Source organism: Cyanistes caeruleus, chromosome 1 (genome assembly GCF_971803275.1).
Source record: "Cyanistes caeruleus chromosome 1, bCyaCae1.hap1.1, whole genome shotgun sequence".
NCBI classification, from domain to species: Eukaryota; Metazoa; Chordata; class Aves; order Passeriformes; family Paridae; genus Cyanistes; species Cyanistes caeruleus.
This window is the reverse complement of record NC_141701.1, coordinates 35,189,375-35,209,112: the sequence shown is the minus strand read 5'-3', so window position 1 is coordinate 35,209,112 and position 19,738 is coordinate 35,189,375. Positions and strand designations below refer to the sequence as shown.

The following is a 19,738-nucleotide window of genomic DNA, read 5'->3' as shown; positions in this document are numbered from 1 at the left end:
GCAGGATGTGTGCCAGAGCCAAAAGATGACTCCTTCGAGCCGGAGTTGAACCAGCGACCTAAGGATGGCCGTGCAAGGGAGCCTACAGTCCTCCGCTCTACCAGCTGAGCTATCGAAGGAAGCATGGGGACATGCCCAGGCGGACCTCACCCAACACTTTTCCCAAGCCAGAGAGCATCATCATGCCTCTAATTACCACATCCTTCTTCAAACAGCCTCAGCTGAGACATCACAGCTCCTTGCTCAACCCTTAAGCCCATCAGTCATGCAAACCACAAACAGAAATGCTCCATAAGCTCCTTGAATGTCATCTGCTGCAGATGGCCACATGTCATCTTCCTTAGGACCACACAGAGCTTACCTATATACAGCTGCATTTTCCCTTGGTTCCCTTTCACTTTGCAGTCTTCAGGCCTTCTGATACTTTGCTCAAGTATCAGATAAAGGACAGCATTTCCTCTACTCTGTAATCTCCTACAAGCGTGAAGATCATGCCTAAACCCTTTGATTCTCTCCTTCAGCAGTCTGAACTTTCTCACTGTTCTTGCTCATCCTGGTAGAGAAGTCCCTCCACTCTGTCAGGTTCTTGGTGGCCCTCCACTGAGATTCTTCCATTCCATTGATGTCAGTTCCTGTGTGTGGGATCATCTCTTCCCAAGTGTTCTGATGGCCTCTGTCTGAGGTCACTGCACATGGTCCACATGTGTCTTCTACACAGAGGCACAAGGCTGGGCACTGTTATGGCTTTATTTTGCAGGCAGTGAAACATCACACAGCTGTTCACTCATGCCCTTCCCCATAGTAGGAATAAAATTCACAGGGTGAGAAAAAGATGATTTAATAGGGCAGAAAAGAAATGGAAAGTGAAATAACAACGACAACAGTAACAATTATAATAATAATTCCAATATTAATAGAAGGAAAATATACAAATCATGTGATGCACAACACAGTTGCTTTACACTCAATGAATGATGTCCAGTGAGTTCCTAAGCAGTAGCTCCATTGTCTTTTCCCATAATTTATATACTGAGCATGACACCATATAGTGTGGAATATTCCATTAGCCAGTTGGAGTCAACTGTCATGGCTTTCTCCTCCCAGCTCCTTTTGCCCACCATCCTCCTTGATGGTGGGGTTCTGTGAGAAGCTGAAAAGTCCTTCACTTATGATGAGCACTGCTCAACAAGAACTAAACCATCAGAATGTTATCAATATTATTCTCCTCCTTGATCTAAAACACAGCACCATACTAGTTACTAGCAAGAAAATTAACTCAATCCCATCTGAAACCAGGTAAATATTTATGCCTTACTTTATACCATTTATGTCATGCTAAGGTCCCACACATTCCAATGCATCTTTTCTGGTCTTTTTATATACATATGCAGATATTATTCCCTTAGCCTATGGACCATTTCTCTAGATCATTTCTCTAAAATGTCAATTGAGTTTATTTAACCCATGACTTTGGGCTCCTCTAAGTCTTTTGGGGCAGGAGAGATGATGTGTGATGTTGGACTGTTGTATTCTGAAGACAGTTATGGTTTTATCATTGCTCCACCTAGCCTGGTCTAATCAAAATTCATTTTTCATAGATTAATAAAGCTAATTATTTATAATTTTGATATTGCATATAGCAACCATAGCAAAGATGTTATACATTATTATATAGCAATTAGCATAATACAATTCAAATATTTGCCAGTTTTCACACAGAGTCAAATCCCTTTGAGGTACACATCATACTTCTCCATCCTTCTGCATTACTCACCAAGTGCACCCAGGCTCTTGATCAAAAGCAGTATCATGGATGGGTTTGCCTTTGCCTGAAGTAGGAATAACCCAGCCTGTCTTTCACAGCATAATTTCTATGTGCACTACAGGGACTTCTCCCTTTTGTAAAAGTAAATCAAAGTTTTAATTGGGCAGGGCCAGTTTGATTAGAAGATCCTCTAGTATTGGCTAAGCATGTGACTTGCTAAATGTGTATTCTAATGTTAAAATGTCTCAGCACCCATTGCTCTCAGTGTAGTCTTTAACAGATCATTTGTCCAATTTTCTGGAAGCTGGTGCATGGTAGGAGGTGTGATATACCCATTCAATGCCATGCTGTTTGAGCCACATGTCTAAGAGGCTGCTTCTGAAAGAAGTACCATTGTCTGACTCAGTTCTTTCTGGGATTAATTTTTACCTCATTTCTCAAGGCCCAGGATAGTATTCCAGCCAGTGGCATGAGGCACAGAATATGTTTCCAGCCATCTGGTTGTAGGTTCCACAATAGATATCAGTAAAAATTTCTTAAAGCAAAGAGTAGTCAAGCACTGGAACAAGCTTCTCAGGAAAGTGGTTGAGTCACCATCTCTGGAGGTACTTAAAAAATGTGTAGATGTGCATTTAGGGACATGGTTTGGTGGTGGACTTGACAGTGCTAGGTTAATGCTTGGATCTGATAATCTTCAAGATCTTTTTCAACATAAATAATTCTACAGTTCTGTGAGTGTAAGCACCTGACGCTTCCATTGGCACATTTGTGGGAATGTGATATCATCAATCTGCCACACTTCCCCATGTTTGTATTTCAGCCACTGTTCTCCATTAGAGAGAGGCTTTTACCTTGTCTGGCTTGCTTTATTTCAGGCCATGTGTCACATTCATGGATAATCATGGATGGTGTCCATTATTAAGTCCACCCCTCAGTCAGGAGGTGATGAATATGTTGTATTTCTTCCTTTATGGCCTGAGATATCATGGACCCATTAAGTTATAAATAGTTCACACTTACGTTATGTTATGGACACCAGTCCAGATCCACCTAATCCACTTCAGTCTTTGCATCCTGACTCATCAGCTGGGATTCTCAATGTTACTCAGTGGCCTGAGTCTTGGGTATGTGACTACGTGATGCACTTTTACCACAAAGTCCTCTACCCAAGCAGAAATATGATGCCTTAATCCAGCAGTCCAGGTGGGTTTATGTCTGCTCTGCCACTTGACCTACTTCAATTTCAATGCTCCCCCTCGCAACAAAGCATCTGCCACCATCTATGAGTCTGTAGAGATAATGTACTGGCCATTTTCCCTTTCAGCAATGTCTAAAGTCAGCTGGATAGCTTTCACAATCAGTTTTCACCTCTGAAAAATGACTAGATTCACCTTTTCATTCAGCATTTTCTGTGATGTGTACAGGACTCCACACAGCAGCTTTCCACCTTTGATATTTTCCCAAAATATGACAGGACTCATCAGGGCATATTGTTTTCATTTTCTGTTATTTCATTTACAATGGGGCTTCTTCAGCCCACATCACCTCCTTTTTTAGGCAACATTCCAAAATCTTTGCCTTCTGGCCAGTCAATGATCACTTCCAAAATTCCTGGGCCACTGGGGTTTCCTATTCAAGTGCATTTTTGAATAGGTGCGCCCCACTTATTCCACATAGCATCAGTTGCATCATGTAGAGAATGGACTCTCCCTTTGAACATCCTGCCAAGCACTGGCAGTCAGGGTACCAAGAGGAGCTGTACTTCAATACTATGTCTGAAGCAGCTCAAAATCCTTCATATGATGCCAGTATTTCTTTTTCAGTTGGAGTATAGCCAGCCTTGAATCTTCAGTGTCTCTGATGCCAAAACCCTAAGAACCAACTTTGAGCCCTCCCTGGATGCTTTTTGCCAATAGCTTCAAGTAGGACCATTCTCCCCAGCTGCAGCACCTTTCCAGTATCTTGTCCTGCCCAGAGCAGCCCAAGGGCTACTGTATGTAATATTTCCTTTTCAATTTGTTCAAAGATTTGTCATTATTCAGCGCCCAAATGAAATAATTCCTCTTCCAGGTTAGTTGATAGAATGGGCTTTGTATCAGACTATAATTTGGAATAAATATTCTCCAAACCTCAAGTGTCTAATAAAGCTTGTGTTTCCCTTTTGCTAATTGGTGGAGATATAGCTGTTACTTTGTTGATCACATTCATTGGGATACAATTATATCCATCTCATCCCTTTATTCCTAACAGCTGGATCTCCCGTGCAAGTCACTTGACCTTACTTTGATTTATGACAAAACTGACTTTCAGAAGAGTTGGACAATTTTCTTCCCCTTCTCAAAAACTTCAGCTGCTGTGTTTCCCCATATGATGATGTCATCAATGTATTGCAGGTATTCCTGTTGTCGTGCAGTATGGTTAAGCCCATGGAAAATGGTAGGGCTGGATTTCCACCTCTAGGGCAGGTGTACTGGACATCCCTCCAAGTGAAAGCAAATTGTGACCTGCACTCTGCTGCCAAAGGGATTGAGAAAAACCTGCTAGTGATATTGATTGTGGCAGGCCACTTGGCTGCCTTTGATACAAACTGCCTCCAGTCCAAATTGAAATTCTAGCCTGTCTGGCACAGCAGCACTTAGCAGCAGCATGGCTTTGTTCAAGGCACTATAATCTACTGTTGGTGTCCACTCTGGATCAGATTTTCAGTGGTCATATGAAACTGTTACAGGGTGAGTGAGTCCTGCTAATCCCCCCAGGGCTTTCCAGCTGGCAAATTAGCTTATTCATGGGAACCAGGGGGTCTTGGTTGGTGTATTACAGGATCAGGTGGTTTCCAATTCATTTACAAGTTCTTCCCCTTCTTCCTCCTCAGTCTGCAGCTGCCTCTCTTCCTCCTCTTGTTCTTGTAGAGGGTCTGCTTTGGAGCAGTCTGCCTTGTCCACTTCTTCCTGCTGCTGACTCTTAGAAGATTCTCCTTCGTCCCTTACTAAAGCAGCTGACATCTACTTCCAGTATTTATTCTTGTGAAGATGATATTTGTACATTTGTTCTTTGGTTCAGATGCAGTGTCTGTCACTGGGACTGGGGTAGCCAAAGTGCCTGACATGTTGTCATCAGATCCAAAGACCTTCTTGTCCCCTTGAGGGTACTAAATAGTGTTGAACAGGCCTTGCTAGGCATGGTCCAGGCCCCACCATATTGAAGTGATTTGTTTCTCCCTGGAATTACCAGGTTGACAGCATATTTCTTCCAAATATTTTACTAGGTTTTCAGGATTCTGAACTTGCTCAGAGATGAAATTCCAAAATATTTGAGATGTCCATTGCCTGTACTATCCCACACATCTTGCCACTATATATGCTCAGGCTCAGGGCAGTTGTCTGGGTGGCATCCCTAAAGAGTTGTTTAAGTCTAAACAAGGCCTGAAATACAATCAGGAGACATAGCAGTAAGAACATACTGGTTTGAACATCCTGACTATATTCAGAATTCTCAAGAGCTATTGTAATTACCCTGGAGGAGAAGGGAAAGATGTGGGAAGTGTATACCCCACAGATTTGCTCTAGGAGGAATGATAAAGGATGCAATTAGGAATAGTTTCCAATAGATGGCTCTAGAAGTATGGAGAAGATAACAATTCTTGATTTCAAATAGATTAGTCTCATGACCATTAGTTTTATCATATCAAAAGCCAGTGTTACAAAGTATGACAACATGATAACCTTAGCCCAGCCCCCAAAGGTGGTAAACAGCACAACAGGAAACATACAGAGCAAGTAAGATATTATAAAACACAACCCTGAGAACAGAAAACTGTTCTGAGATTAAATAAATCAACATCAGGATTAGCTACTATTAAACTACTAAAATGAATGCTTACAAGAAATTTGTTTTAATATACTCTAGTCAGATTTGTCATTATCTCAACCCTTCAAGCCCCATGCTGGGCACCCAGTAGGCAGCAAAACTCTAAACAGCTGCTTGCTCCCTCCACCCTCAAAAGGGTTTTTGGAGACAACTGGGAGAACAAAGAAAAATTTGTGGATGGAGAAAAAGAAAGTGCAAAAGGATGGGAGAAATGTCAATAATCAGGACAGAATTAGATTATACAAAATAAGTGACATACAACACAATTACTCAACGCCTGCAGAACAATGCCCAGACAGCCAGTTTATACGCAGTGGCCTCCAGCCATCTTTCTCCCTAGTATATACTGAGCTTGATGTCATGTGGTATGAAATATTCCTTTGGCCAGCTGGGACCACCTGTCCCAGATGTGTCTCCTCCCAGTTTCTTGTGCCCCCCAGTCTCCTTGGTGTTGGGATGGTGCAAGAAGCTGAAAAGTCCTTGGCTTTGCATAAACTCTGCTTAAGAGCAGTGTGCAACCAGCATTATTCTCACTCTGAATCCAAACCAGGTATTAGAAAGAAAATTAAATCTATTGTAGCCAAAACCTATATAAAGCTATATATAACAGGTACACTATTGTAAATGACATCTATCCAATGAAGAGGGAAAGTCAGATAATATCTTCTTTCAATCCAGAGGCCTTGCTACTCTTGGAGAAGTCCTGGATGCTGTGCTCTACTGTGCTTCCCAGATTTACTTACCTTTCAGAGGACAAGGGAACCCTCACCAAATGGTGCTGTGTCCAGGCAAGGGGAGTGAAAAGCATTGGAGAATGCGGGCATCGATCCCGCTACCTCTCACATGCTAAGCGAGCGCTCTACCACTTGAGCTAATTCCCCACCCTGCAGCCTCTGACTGAGGTCCTCTCCCCTCCCAGGCACCCAGCCCTGACCCAGGATGCCCTGAAACCAAAACCTGAGCTTCCCAATAAACTCACTCTCATACCACCAACTCACCCACTCACAGTCCAGTTGGACGTGATTACAGACAGGCCCAGTGGTCAGAATCAACTTCCCATGGCCGAAGTTCGCCTAAAAATGCCTTGGCCATTTATCTTCCCAACCTCAGGCAAGAGCTCATGTCTGAACAGTTCATTCTGGGGAGTCCCCTGGGCAGGACCAGAAAAAGGCAGCAGTGCCAGTGCAGGATGTGTGCCAGAGCCAAAAGATGACTCCTTCGAGCCGGAGTTGAACCAGCGACCTAAGGATGGCCGTGCAAGGGAGCCTATAGTCCTCCGCTCTACCAGCTGAGCTATCGAAGGAAGCATGCAATTTTGACACCTCAGACATTCATCACACATTCATCCAATTATTCAAGCCTCAAACCACTCCCTTGTATTTACATGACTCTCCTCTGCAGGAAATAAGAAAGACTTGGCTTATTTCACATTGCTTCTCAAGCCTACAGCCCCTGGTCAGGACAGACACAGCCATGGTGGTTCACTCAAATCAGTCATCCAGAACAGAAGCCACTATCACCATGACAAGGCAGGGACAACTGCAAGCTAAGAAGTCACTGCAGAGGTCAGAATGATGACCATGTCCCATCACTGACAGGCAGGTCCATACATTTAGGTGTAAGATCCCAAGGTTTAGGTCAATGCAGGACATTCATCTGCACATCAGGTTTGGATCCAAGGTCTCTGTACCTTGATAGTGCTATGGCTATGGCCATTACTGAGCTAGAGACCAGGACTCCTGCTTTTTAACACAGAAAGAAAGTGAAGGCCCAGATGTGAACATAATGAGAACTCCTGTGCTGATGTTTAGAGGTGAAAACCCTAAATGAGGCCAGTGAGGGCCATTCAGGCCTATTCAGTCACTTAATGCCCACGTAAGATGTAATGGTCACCATGTGAGAGAACCAGAGGCCTTCCATTATACCAGCAGATACCAATAGACTATCAGGGTCCTCTCTCTGCTCTGCCTCCGTGATTGTGTTGTCAAAGCAATCAGTTTGAATGAGTCCTCAGGGCATCTCTATGTCTACCTTCTCCTCATACCTGGTTTTGGAGATAGTTACACAAGACAAGAAAGCTGATCCAAGGAAAGCATTATCATACATTGAAAGATGCTGTTTTCTAACTTCACCTTATCTTGTCGGCATGGAAACAGTCCTTTGCTACCAAGTGTTTGAAACATTAACTCTTTTTAAATTTTCACTCTCTCATAGAAGAGAAAAAAATAGAACCTCTGCTGCTTTAACTGTGGTCTGTTGATTTTCTTTCCTCCATTGATCACCACAGTAAAAGGCCTAACTGTTGAATCAATAACCTCCTGATAGCCATTTTGATAAGTGCTTGCTTATTTCCCACACAGCCCTTTCTTCTTCAGGATCTGCACAAGGCCACATTCAAGAGTATCTCCTCAAAGGGCAAGTACACCTGCTTCCAAGTGTCCTGGAGGCCTTACTAGAGCTCTTTGCACTTGATCAATGTCTGTCCTATACATGGAGACCCAAGGCTGGGCGCAATATTCTAGATCCTTTCCATTATAATCAGAACAAAGAGAATCCGTTCCTTCAATTCACAGCCCATGTTGCCATGAACATAGTCCTAGATGCTGTTCTCGTCTTTGCAGCACAGGTCCAGGCAAGGGAATGAAAAGCATTGGAGAATGCAGGCATCGATCCCGCTACCTCTCACATGCTAAGCGAGCGCTCTACCACTTGAGCTAATTCCCCACCCTGCAGCCTCTGACTGAGGTCCCCTCTCTTTCCAGGCACCCACCCAGTCTTGACCCAGTATTGACCCAGGATGCCCAAAAGCCTGAGCCTTCCTAATAAACTTCACTTTCACACAACTACCCACCAACTCATTTTCCTGTTGGAGGTGACTGCAGACAACTCCAGGGCTCAGAACCATCATCTGTCACCAAGCATTCACATAAAAATGCCTTGGCTAATCATCTTCCCAAAGTCAGACAATGGCTCATGTCTGAGCAGCTCATTCTGGGGAGTCCCCTGGGCAGGACCAGAAAAAGACAGCAGTGCCAGTGCAGGATGTGTGCCAGAGCCAAAAGATGATTCCTTCGAGCCGGAGTTGAACCAGCGACCTAAGGATGGCCGTGCAAGGGAGCCTACAGTCCTCCGCTCTACCAGCTGAGCTATCGAAGGAAGCATGGGGACATGCCCAGGCAGACCTCACCCAGGACACACTCAGAAAGCCATTTGGCTTTCATACCACCTCACATATACCTGCATGACACTGTCCAGGAGGAAAAAAGAAACACTTTCCTTAGACCCACATTACCCAGAAAATCTCATGTGTACACCACCAAACCAGGGCAGATCCTGCCATGGTGGCTCATTCCAGATAAGAGGCTGGAGCAGAAGGTACCACCAGGCATTGCAAGCAGGGAAGTTGGTGCAGAGGTCAGAATGATGATCACGTCCAGTGAGTGCCAGGCAGGACCAGACTGACAAGAAAAGTTTGAGGTCAAACCAGAACATCCATCTGCACATCGGTGTATGTTTCAAGGGTCTTTGTGGCTGGACATATCCAAAGTTATGGCTCAAGCTTAGCTAGTGACCAAGACTCCCATGGTGTAACATGAAAAGAGAAATTAATGTAAACAGAGCCCCTGGACCCATGGGTGGAGATGGAGGTCCCACATGAAGTCAGTTCAGAACCTTTCAGATGTATTATGGCAGGCAGCATCCATCCAGATGTGATGTGTATCCACAGAAGGGAGCCTACAGCACTCACTCCACCAGCAGAGCTATGGAGGCACACAAACAAGCTCTTCCTCTGTGACAGAGCAGCCAAAGCAATCAGCTTTGGATGAGGCCTCAGGTCAACTCTTTTCAAATCTCCAACAGCAGCCTGAGCCCTAGGATCATTGCAGCTGACTCAAAGGTTCAGCCATTTATATTACATTAACCTCCAAGCATGGAGACTGAACAGCCAGGACACCCTTCTTTTCCTGCTTGTCTGACCCAAGGAGGGAAAAAATGGAATCCTGCCTCAGTTGTGACCCACTCTCTCATTCCTCTTCCCATCACCATAGTAAAAGGTCTAACAGTTGAATCAATAACCTGACAGGCATTTGAAACCTTCTGCTTAGCTCACCCAAAGTGTGCAGTTTGTGACCATCATGTATTTCATGTATTATAATAGAATATTTTGGGTTGAAAAGGACCTTTAAAGGTCATGTCGTCCAACTTTCCTGCTGTGGGCAAGAGCTTCTTCCACTAGATGAGATAGCTGATAAAGGCCCATCCAACCAGACATGAATGTTTTCAGGGATGGAGTATTTTCAAGTTCGCTGGGCAACCTTTTCCAATGCCTTACCACAGTCATAATAAATAATTTTTTTTTACATAATCTAAATCTACCCTCTTTTGTTTAAAACAATTTCTACTTTTTCTCCCACCATAAGGTCTGCTAAAAAGTGTCTTTGTCTTTCTTATAAACCTTCTTTATTATTTGGAAGGCTGATATTAGGTCTCCCTGGAGCCTTCTCTAGGATGAATAGTCCCAACTCTCTCAGTCTGTCTTAACAGGAAAGGTATTTCATCCCCCTGATCAGTCCTGTGTCCTTATTCTGGACCAACTCTAACCATGTCTTTCTTATTCTGGGAACCTGTGGCCAGACTGAGCCCTCCAGGTGTGGTCTCACAAGAAGGTGATAGAGGGGCAGAATAACCTCCCTCCACCTGCTGGCCATGCTACTTTTGAGTCAGCCCAGCATATGATTGATTTTCTGGACTACAAAGGTACAATGCCAGCTCATGTTAAGTTTTTCATCCACCAGCACCCACAAGTTCTTCTCCACACAGTTGCTCTCAATCCATTCCTCCCTCAGAATGTGCTGATGCTGGTAATTGCCCTGATCCAGGTGCAGGACCTTGCACCAGTCTTGTTTAAGCTAATGAAGTTCACATGGACCTACTCCTTGAGGTTTTTGAGGTCCCTCTGGATGGAAGATCTTCCCTTAAGCATATAAACCACACAGCTCCCCTTATCATCTGTGAAGTTGCTGAGGGTGCACTCAATCCCACTCACAATGGCATAACTAATGAAGATCCCAATACAATACAGACCCTTGAGGGACACCACTCGATACTGGTTTCCACTTGGATATTTATCTGTTGACTACAGTTCTTTGGATGTGGCTATCCAACCCATTCCTTTGAACAGTCCATCCATTAAAACCCAGTGTCTCCAATTTAGTGGCAAGGATGTTGTGTGGGATGATGTCAAAGGCTTTAGCAAAGTCTAGGTCGATGATGTCCATAGCTCATTCCTTGTCCACTGAGGCAATCAGTTTATCGCAGGAGGCCACTAGATTAGTCAGTCATGATTTGTGCTTGGTGAAGCCATGTTGGCTGTCTCTAAGCACCTCCCTGTCTTCACATGTCTAGACATATCTAACAGGATGATCTATTCTGTGATCTTAGCAGGGTGACTCTCACTGCTTGGTGTTTCCTAGAGTCATTCTTTTTACCATACTTAAAAATTAGTTTGATGTATTGTTTTTCTCAATAACAGAGGACTTCACTTGAGGAGGCATAAAGGTGGGCAAGTGTATTGATCTAATCCCTAATAAATAGGAAGACTCAGATACCCCAGTTTAAATCCCTTGCTGTTCCTGGTACAGCTCCAGTTCCTGTAGTTATCTGTGCAGCCAGCTACAAATACCTCCTATTAACACCAGCTGGCTAAGGGCTCCCTGGCAAAGGGCCCTGTGTCCAGGCAAGGGGAATGAAAAGCATTGGAGAATGCGGGCATCGATCCCGCTACCTCTCACATGCTAAGCGAGCGCTCTACCACTTGAGCTAATTCCCCACCCTGCAGCCTCTGACTGAGGTCCTCTCCCCTCCCAGGCACCCAGCCTTGACCCAGGATGCCCTGCACCCAGAGCCCGGGCCTCCCACTGGCCTCACTGTCACACCAGCCACAACTCAACTGATCATGTTCCGACTGGTTGTCATCCCAGACAACACCAGTGCTCAAAATCACAATTTCCTGGCCAGGGTTCACCCAAAAATGCCTTGGCTGGTCAACTTCTCAAGATCAGACAACAGCTCATGACTGGACAGACCTTTGAAGGGGAGTCCCCTGGGCAGGACCAGGAAAAGGCAGCAGTGCCAGTGCAGGATGTGTGCCAGAGCCAAAAGATGACTCCTTCGAGCCGGAGTTGAACCAGCGACCTAAGGATGGCCGTGCAAGGGAGCCTACAGTCCTCCGCTCTACCAGCTGAGCTATCGAAGGAAGCATGGGGACATGCCCAGGCAGACCTCACCCAGCACTTTTCCCAAGCCAGAGAGCATCATTATGCCTCTAATTACCACATCCTTCAAACAGCCTCAGCTGAGACATCACAGAACCCATCAGTCATGCAAACCACAGAAATGCTCCATAAGATCCTTGGATGGTAGTTTCTATCATGGATTTCCTCACGGCCACACAGAGCTTACCTTTATACCGCTGCATTTTTCCTTGATTCCCTTTCACTGTGCTGTTTTCAGCCCTCTGCTCAAGCATAAGAAGAAACAAAATGATAGCTATTTCTCTGTTCTGTAACAGTGTTGGAACATCATGTGTAAGTCCTCTGAACATCTCTTTCTGCAAACTGAAAGCACCTACTCTCCTCAGCCTGTCTTTAAAGAGAATTCAGTGATATTCTTTGTGGCCCTCCAGAATTGGCTCTATACCATAGAGGTCCTTTTCCTGTATTGGGCATGATACTTGAGAACTGTCCAGCAAAGAAGGAGAAGATCAATTCTTCTGCCAAACTGCCCATAGTAGTCTTAATACAGCCCTGTCGCTAGAAGACATGGAATGATTCACACGACCACGTCTCAGTGGTATGACAGAAAAAGAAGTAACTTTATTTTCTGACTCCAGTATTTATAGGTTCTTGACAATGACCAGGGACTGGATAATTAAGTTACCACCTTCCCAATCACACTGGTCATGCAAAACGTCCATCAAAAGATGTTTCTTAAAAGGAACGTGAAAACACCTTTTGTTTATAGTTACTTTCCTGGGAAAGTAACTAAAACTGTGAAAACAAGATCAGAAGGTTTAGTTTTCAGGGTGACACAACCCTAAATGTCATCCTCCTCTGTAAATCCAGGATACACCATATATGTTCCCACAGGCCCCAGAGAATAGATGGATCCCTGACAAACGACCCTGTGTCCACACAAGAGGAACAAAAAGCATTGGAGAATGCGGGCATCGATCCCGCTACCTCTCACATGCTAAGCGAGCGCTCTACCATTTGAGCTAATTCCCCACCCTGCTGCCTCTGCCTGAGGTCCTCTCCCCTCCCAGGCACCCAGCCCTGACCCAGGATACCCTAAAACCAAAGCCTGAGCCCCCTGTAATGATCTTCACTCTCATACTACCAGCCACTCACTCACATTCCTGTTGGAGGTGACCTCTGACAACTCCAGAGCCCAGAACCACCATCCCCTGCTCAAGGGTTCACCCAAAAATTCCTTGTCTGGACATCTTCCCAACCTCAGGCAAGAGCTCATGCCTGGACAGACCTTTGAAAGGAATCCTCCTGGGCAGGACCAGGAAAAGGCAGCAGTGCCAGTGCAGGATGTGTGCCAGAGCCAAAAGATGACTCCTTCGAGCCGGAGTTGAACCAGCGACCTAAGGATGGCCGTGCAAGGGAGCCTACAGTCCTCCGCTCTACCAGCTGAGCTATCGAAGGAAGCATGGGGACATGCTGCTCACATCCTCTGATACTTCATAGTGTTGTCATATTTGACCCTATAGAACATACTTCCCTGTCTTCAAAATATTGCTATCCTTGTTCAAAAGCACCCTCATCAGACCTATCCCTGTGCCTGATCTCACTTTTCAGTCTAAGCCTCCCACTGACAGTCTTGAGTTGATTTCACTGACTTCATTTCCATAGTGCCTTATCCAAGGCATATTTACCCATCTTGTGGCATAGCTGTTTCTCTGTTTGTTGTCACTTTTCTCTCTCAAACTTGCTTGCTGTTGTGGAAGGCTGCAGTGGGCAGTGATCCTAAGGTGGTGTAGGAGAAGGCCATTCACCATGAAAAGAATACGAATGTATATAAACCCATGGTTTTGGCATAGGAAGTAGCCTACAAACTACTTTTTTATTTTCACTCCCTACTTTTTTTGTCTTTTTTTTTGTCATAATGAACCCTGTTTATTATATAACTGGGAATATCACTTTTCCAGAGACCCACAGGTACCCACAGTACCATATAGCTAACACTCATATGAATTGCACTGCTAGTATCTAGATCTTTCTCCCATTGTTAAATCATCTCCAATTAGTATAGGTCATATCAGTGTGCAGAGTTGTTTTGATATTGTACTCTTTTTAGGGAGAGCATTTGTCCCATTTAGAGTTTTCCTTCCTGATTTGCCCTAAACTAGGACAACCAAAATAAGAACATAGATTATCTTTTGTTAATTGCTGAAAGTAATCCTGTTAGTAGTCAAAAATAATACTAGGTAAATTGAGAGTGCAACTAATGTGTTTCATATTTTTAAAACTACATTCTGTTCAAATTCTTATTTTTTATAAGATTGTTTGGAATGTAGGTCAGACAGAAGGTGTCTTTGGGTCTTTGGGAAAATAAAGAAAGGCTGGAAATTCATTGTCCCATGCCTGCAAACATACATGGGCTTTCAGAAGTAATACTTCTTTTTTTTTAATTTTTTCTTTCTTTTTTTCTTTTTTTTTTTTTTCCCTAATTGTTTGGGCTTGTTTTCAGGTAAGAAAAGGGATAGATTGCATAATTTACTTAAATACTTGGATGACACATAATGTCATTAGTCATGCAAGACTTAGCTTGTTTTTTCAGTTCTCATATTTAATTTTTTATTGTGTTTAGGGCACATGTTAAACATGACCAAGCCTTTGTGTTTAAGGAGCAATATGTACAGTATATTAAATATGACTGAACACAACCCTATTCATACTATTAGACACATGTTTAGAGAGTTATTTATGACCTATGATTCTGTGACTTAACAGAATTGACAAGATTGTTCCCAGGAAGCTGTTCCCAGGCTCATATCAGTCTCGATATCAGCAGAATGTCTTCCAGGCAGGAACTATCATCAGGAACAAAGCAGTTACTTTTTACTGGAGGACTAACCTGTACTAGGACTTCAAAAGGAAATCTATTAGGGCTCCACTCTCAGGTTAAATTTGTTAGAGGAAGTGTAGGCACACTGCCTTCACACCACAAATACTAATTTTTGTCAGAGCAATTATGGCTAGCTCTCAAAATATTTGGAGACAGTAATGAAAACAAAATGAAACATAGCTTTGCTGTGATTGAATCAGCTTAAAACACTACTAAATCACTTTTGATGCCACTAGAGGTCAGCACTAGTCATTAAATAAATGTCTTGGAGCCTGCAGTTCTTTAGAGGGAGTGGTGATTTTTGAAAATATATACTTCTGTCTATGCTTGTTTTGCAAGTGTATGTGAGCTCACACTACCAGTGCTTCAAGATGGTTGGAAGCAAACCCCTTCTTCTCGATGCTGTGCTTCCCCTGCACTGTGAGCCAAGAGTCACACACTCTAGTTTTCAACTCTACCTGTCCTCAAATGCCATAGTGCTGAGTACAGTCAGGGGGAAAAAGCAGTGTCAAACCCTGCCCTAGTAAACTCTTCCAATGGCATAAGCAGCCCAAAGTAGTTGACACTACTCCACTCTCATGCCACACAGTGATTACTGCATTTAGCTCTGGCCACCCCAAAGTAAGAAGGACATGTCCCTGCTGGAGCTAGTACAGAGAAGAGACACAAGGATGATCAGAGAGATGGAGACAGGCTGAGAGAGTGGTGTTGTTTGGCCTGGACAAGAGAAGGTTCCAGGGAGACCTTAGAGCACTTTCCAGTACCTAAAGTGGTCCTGCAAGAGAGCTGTAAAGGAACTTTTTATCAGAGCATGAAGTGATGGGACAAGGGCAACGGCTTTAAACTAAAAAGGAGTACGTTTAGATTAGATATTAGGAAGACATTCTTTACTGAGAGGGTCATGAGACACTGAAACAGCTTGCTCAGGGGAATTGTGGATGCCCTGTCCCTAGAGGTCTTTAAGGCCAAGCTGGATGGGGCTTTGAACAACCTGGTCTAGTGGAAGTTGTCCATCCCCATGGTGGAAGGGCCAGACCTAGATGATCTTTAAGGCTCCTTCCAACCCTAACCACACCATGACCCTATGAAAATAACTATTCTATGATGGTTCCTATGATGATCCCATGACAATCGCCTTAACTGCTTTAACATTGTCTCAGAAGTGCAGCAGTGGGGAATTAGGCCAAAAGACAGGCACTTGAAACCGGGATTAACTCATTATGCTTTCCCACCTTGTGCTTCAGAAAGATGCTTCTCTTCTATTGCAACTCCTAACTGTGTTCTCCATCATCACTGTCTGGGCTTCTGCAAACACAGACACTGTTTACAACATTTTAATGTAACTACTATTGATAGGCAATTGAACACAGAATTTCCTTTGCTATGAAGAAAATAATGTTGCCTGGATAAGCAGTGTGATCATCATGTTTTTAAACAACCTTTAAAAAATCTTTATCTTTGCTAAAACCTGCTAAATGATGCAAATGAGTTGGCAATCATAATGCAACAAATGCCTGTGATTTATTATCGTGTTGCAATCTGTGCTTTCATCATATATCACTGTCTGCTTAACACAGTAGCTGACTAGGTATCAATACACAAAGTTCATTCCCAGTGTAATAGGCACACCTCTTTCATCAAAACTTTCATATTTGTTACCTTTGTGTCACTTTTCTTCCACTGAGTACATTAGAGCTGGAAAAAAGAAGGCTGAACACAGTTCAGAATCATTATAACTCGGTGAAAATATTTTTTGTAATGTTTTTTGTCTGTATACATGCACACATACAGATGACTTATTTTCCCTTTGTTTTGTTGTTTTTTGTTGTTTGTTTGTTTTTGTGTGTCTCACATTTAAGAAAACTGGCTCTGAAATATCATCCTGACAAAAATCCAGACAATCCAGAGGCTGCAGAAAAATTTAAAGAGATCAACAATGCTCATGCAACCCTGACTGATCTGTCCAAGCGAAACATATATGACAAGTATGGATCATTAGGGCTCTATGTGGCGGAACAGTTTGGTGAGGAAAATGTTAACACCTACTTCATGCTCTCAAGCTGGTGGGCAAAGGTAAGCTGTTATTTTCTTTTGGAAATAAAATGTTACAATGCACACTGAAAATTACGTATACAAGGAACTCCCTTAAAAACATGATCTCTATAGGCTTAAGAAATAGTACTCTAAAGTAAAAAGTTAATAAAACAATATTATCTGGAAAACTGACCGTGGCAGAATGTAACAAAGGCTCAGAATAGCACTAATATAGAAAGTTTTCTCTTTTTTTAACCTGGTATGTAATTATAGTACATGTTTTGTAACACTTTCAGACATTAATTAGATTTGAATCTAGTGCTCCAGGTTAATTTTGACTTTCTTTTCTGTAATGACTAAATAAAAATGACTCATTATTCAAAAACAAGAAGCCCCATTTATGTGACAACCAATTAATAAGTTATTACAGTACAAATTTAGCTGTCTTTTTTGCTATTTATAGCATACAACATAAGTAAGCAATAATAATACATAACACTGTGATTACGGCATTATACACATGCCATAGTGACAGAGCGAGACAAAGGAACTCAAAGAAAAGGTTAGAAGAGTGGAATGGAGGAAAAGAGAGTAGAATGGAAGAGAATGATACATTAAAACTCTGCATATTGCTCAAGAAAAAAAACATAATGGGCTGTTCCAGTCATGAAGGAGTTGGGTTCATTTCTTCCCTTACCACACTGTTGTCTTCTGATGTTTGCATATATCAAATTCAGGTGTTTCTCCAAATACTGAAATGTTACAGAAATGCAACAAAGAGAATTGGAAATGTGCCACATCCACGCAGTCCCCACCTGTTTCCAGCCACAGAAGCACAGGAAAGCACTCTGCTGGACTGTGCTGGAATACATAGGAAGATGATCTGTACTGTTTGAAGCAAGCATGCGATGACAGTTTTTATCTGAGAACTGTGAAACACAGATTTCTCTGTTCAGCAAGGAACAGGCCAGTGCTGCATTGCCCCACATGTCCCTTTTAAACTGGAAAGTTATATGGGCACTTTGGGGGTCTGAGAAGCCATAATCTGACTTCTGAATCAGGATGAGGCAGAAGTTGCTCAAATGCAGAACAGTGGATGAAACCAATGAGTAAAGTACTGGGATTTAAATTAAACTTGCAAAGGCGCTGCCCCTCAGAGGCTGGTTGGAGGCTGCCTGCTTGCAGCTGCTGTAGCTGTCTCCTGCTGCAGGCTGGACACCCCACTACAGCTGCTGTCATCTCCTGATGGATCATTCCCCCTTCTTCTGCCTCCTTATCACAGCTAGGTGGCCTTAGCTGAGAGGGCAACAGTGTTGACTCCTTTAACAGTTTTTGGCAAAAGAAGGTTTTCTTTACTGTTTCTTTTTTTTTTTTTAGCTTCTATTTTTCTTTTATTTGGTGATCTGTAATGGAGATTTTATGGAGTACAAAATCTTCTGGGGTCATAAAATCAGGTACAGAAATAACTACTGTGGCTTTGACTCATAAAGAGAGCAGTGGGGAGTATGGAGAGAAGCTAATAAGTCCCTAACAACTAAAGGAGAAATGTGAGGATTGCTTCAAGCAAGCTGTATCCCAGAGGTGAGACAAGACATGCTGAAGAGCAAAGTAATCACTGCTTCCTGGTTTTCAAGAATTTTGTACAAAAATCCAAAATATGTATGTAGAGTCATTTGAAGATTATCACAGGTGGTCTCTCTATGTCTCCCCCAATCCAAAATCCTACCACCCCCAAAGTATAAAGAGACCACCAAGTGATTTTGTGATTTTATTTTTGCAAGAGGAGCTCACTATTTCTCATTTGTTTTTAACTCGAGCACAAATGGATCAATTTGAAATTTTTATATTGGTCATCATAATACTGTTTGAGTCTCTGGCATCATCTGCAGATGACCTCTGAACTCCTGATTTCCTCCATTCTGGTGGAGGACAGTAGGGACAACAGCCTTGGCTTGTTACCTTCTTCATTGACTGCAAACATTCCTCTTCCCACCACACCCGTACTGGGAAAATCCGAGTTGTGAGGAGTTTTATCATTAGCAGTGGGGAAACTCAAATGAAAGGGGAAATGAAAAATGAAAATTACTGTTCTTTTTCAGAGTGCTAGAGTTTTTAGCAGGCATATTAAACTGGGAACATACAGGCATAGATAATGGGAACTCAAATTGCTTTTCCACTGGCAGGTATAGGGGTTGTTTGTTTAACTGTTTCAGCAAAAACTACTTTACCCTCTACCATGAAGACTGTTTATTGATGACTTCAATAAACTGAATCTTGATTTAACAACTATGATAATGTAAGTACAAGACGTGTTGAAACATTAAAGGTTTCATGAATAAACTCAATGTGTTTTCCCCTCTATACACTTTCATTCTGTCTTTTTTTTTCATTCTATACATTGTGGTGATATATTTTCCATAATGGCATAAATGATAAACAGATAACTTATTTTAGGGATTATAGCACCATTTCAGGTGACTATTAGAAGGAAAGCATTTTAAGACAAAAAATTGGAGTCCTTCTTTTCATTTAAAACCACCTTGCTCACTCTAGATACATGCTTACATTAATATCAGGCATAGAAATAGTCTTATTACCTTCAAAGATGATCCAGTCAGCCCCCACTAACGTTAACTCAGACATGCATACGTAATATTATTTGCATAGCTCCACTGTCAAAATTTGACAATATCCTGACATTTGTGCTTACTTTCTTCCTCAGCAGCATGTAGCCTTAGGAATACAACAAATAGTTAGCAAAGGGCATACTGGATAACTATAATGTGAAAGCCTAGCTGTACCTCCAATCCATATATACCTGGTGGCCACAAAGCTGTGCTGCTTTTACCTACATATTCAGAGAATCATAGAATTGTTTGGTTTGGAAGGGACCTTAAAGATCATCCAGTTCCAACCACCCTACCATGTGCAGAGAGA

The 19,738-nt window shown here is 42.8% G+C and overlaps 1 protein-coding gene and 7 non-coding genes across 19 annotated transcripts in view; 1 reads left to right on the top strand and 7 right to left on the bottom strand.

Moving 5' to 3' along the window:
- The window catches only part of DNAJC5B (DnaJ heat shock protein family (Hsp40) member C5 beta), a 56,613-nt gene that overhangs the window by 26,733 nt on the left and 10,142 nt on the right, over positions 1 to 19,738 (top strand). For all 12 annotated transcript variants that reach the window (XM_023920972.2, XM_086886762.1, XM_086886756.1 and 9 more), the window contains one exon: positions 16,627 to 16,840. In XM_023920972.2, coding sequence (XP_023776740.1) covers positions 16,627 to 16,840 — 214 coding nt within the window. The remainder of the gene's footprint in view (positions 1 to 16,626; positions 16,841 to 19,738) is intronic.
- Positions 31 to 119, bottom strand: TRNAY-GUA (transfer RNA tyrosine (anticodon GUA)). Its single transcript is given in 2 exon segments — positions 31 to 66; positions 83 to 119. It is a non-coding gene; the product is annotated as a tRNA-Tyr (tRNA).
- On the bottom strand, positions 6,441 to 6,513 carry TRNAA-AGC (transfer RNA alanine (anticodon AGC)). The gene has a single exon. It is a non-coding gene; the product is annotated as a tRNA-Ala (tRNA).
- On the bottom strand, positions 6,847 to 6,935 carry TRNAY-GUA (transfer RNA tyrosine (anticodon GUA)). The gene is given in 2 exon segments: positions 6,847 to 6,882; positions 6,899 to 6,935. It is a non-coding gene; the product is annotated as a tRNA-Tyr (tRNA).
- On the bottom strand, positions 8,700 to 8,788 carry TRNAY-GUA (transfer RNA tyrosine (anticodon GUA)). The gene is given in 2 exon segments: positions 8,700 to 8,735; positions 8,752 to 8,788. It is a non-coding gene; the product is annotated as a tRNA-Tyr (tRNA).
- On the bottom strand, positions 11,390 to 11,462 carry TRNAA-AGC (transfer RNA alanine (anticodon AGC)). The gene has a single exon. It is a non-coding gene; the product is annotated as a tRNA-Ala (tRNA).
- On the bottom strand, positions 11,800 to 11,888 carry TRNAY-GUA (transfer RNA tyrosine (anticodon GUA)). The gene is given in 2 exon segments: positions 11,800 to 11,835; positions 11,852 to 11,888. It is a non-coding gene; the product is annotated as a tRNA-Tyr (tRNA).
- TRNAY-GUA (transfer RNA tyrosine (anticodon GUA)) lies at positions 13,256 to 13,344 on the bottom strand. Its single transcript is given in 2 exon segments — positions 13,256 to 13,291; positions 13,308 to 13,344. It is a non-coding gene; the product is annotated as a tRNA-Tyr (tRNA).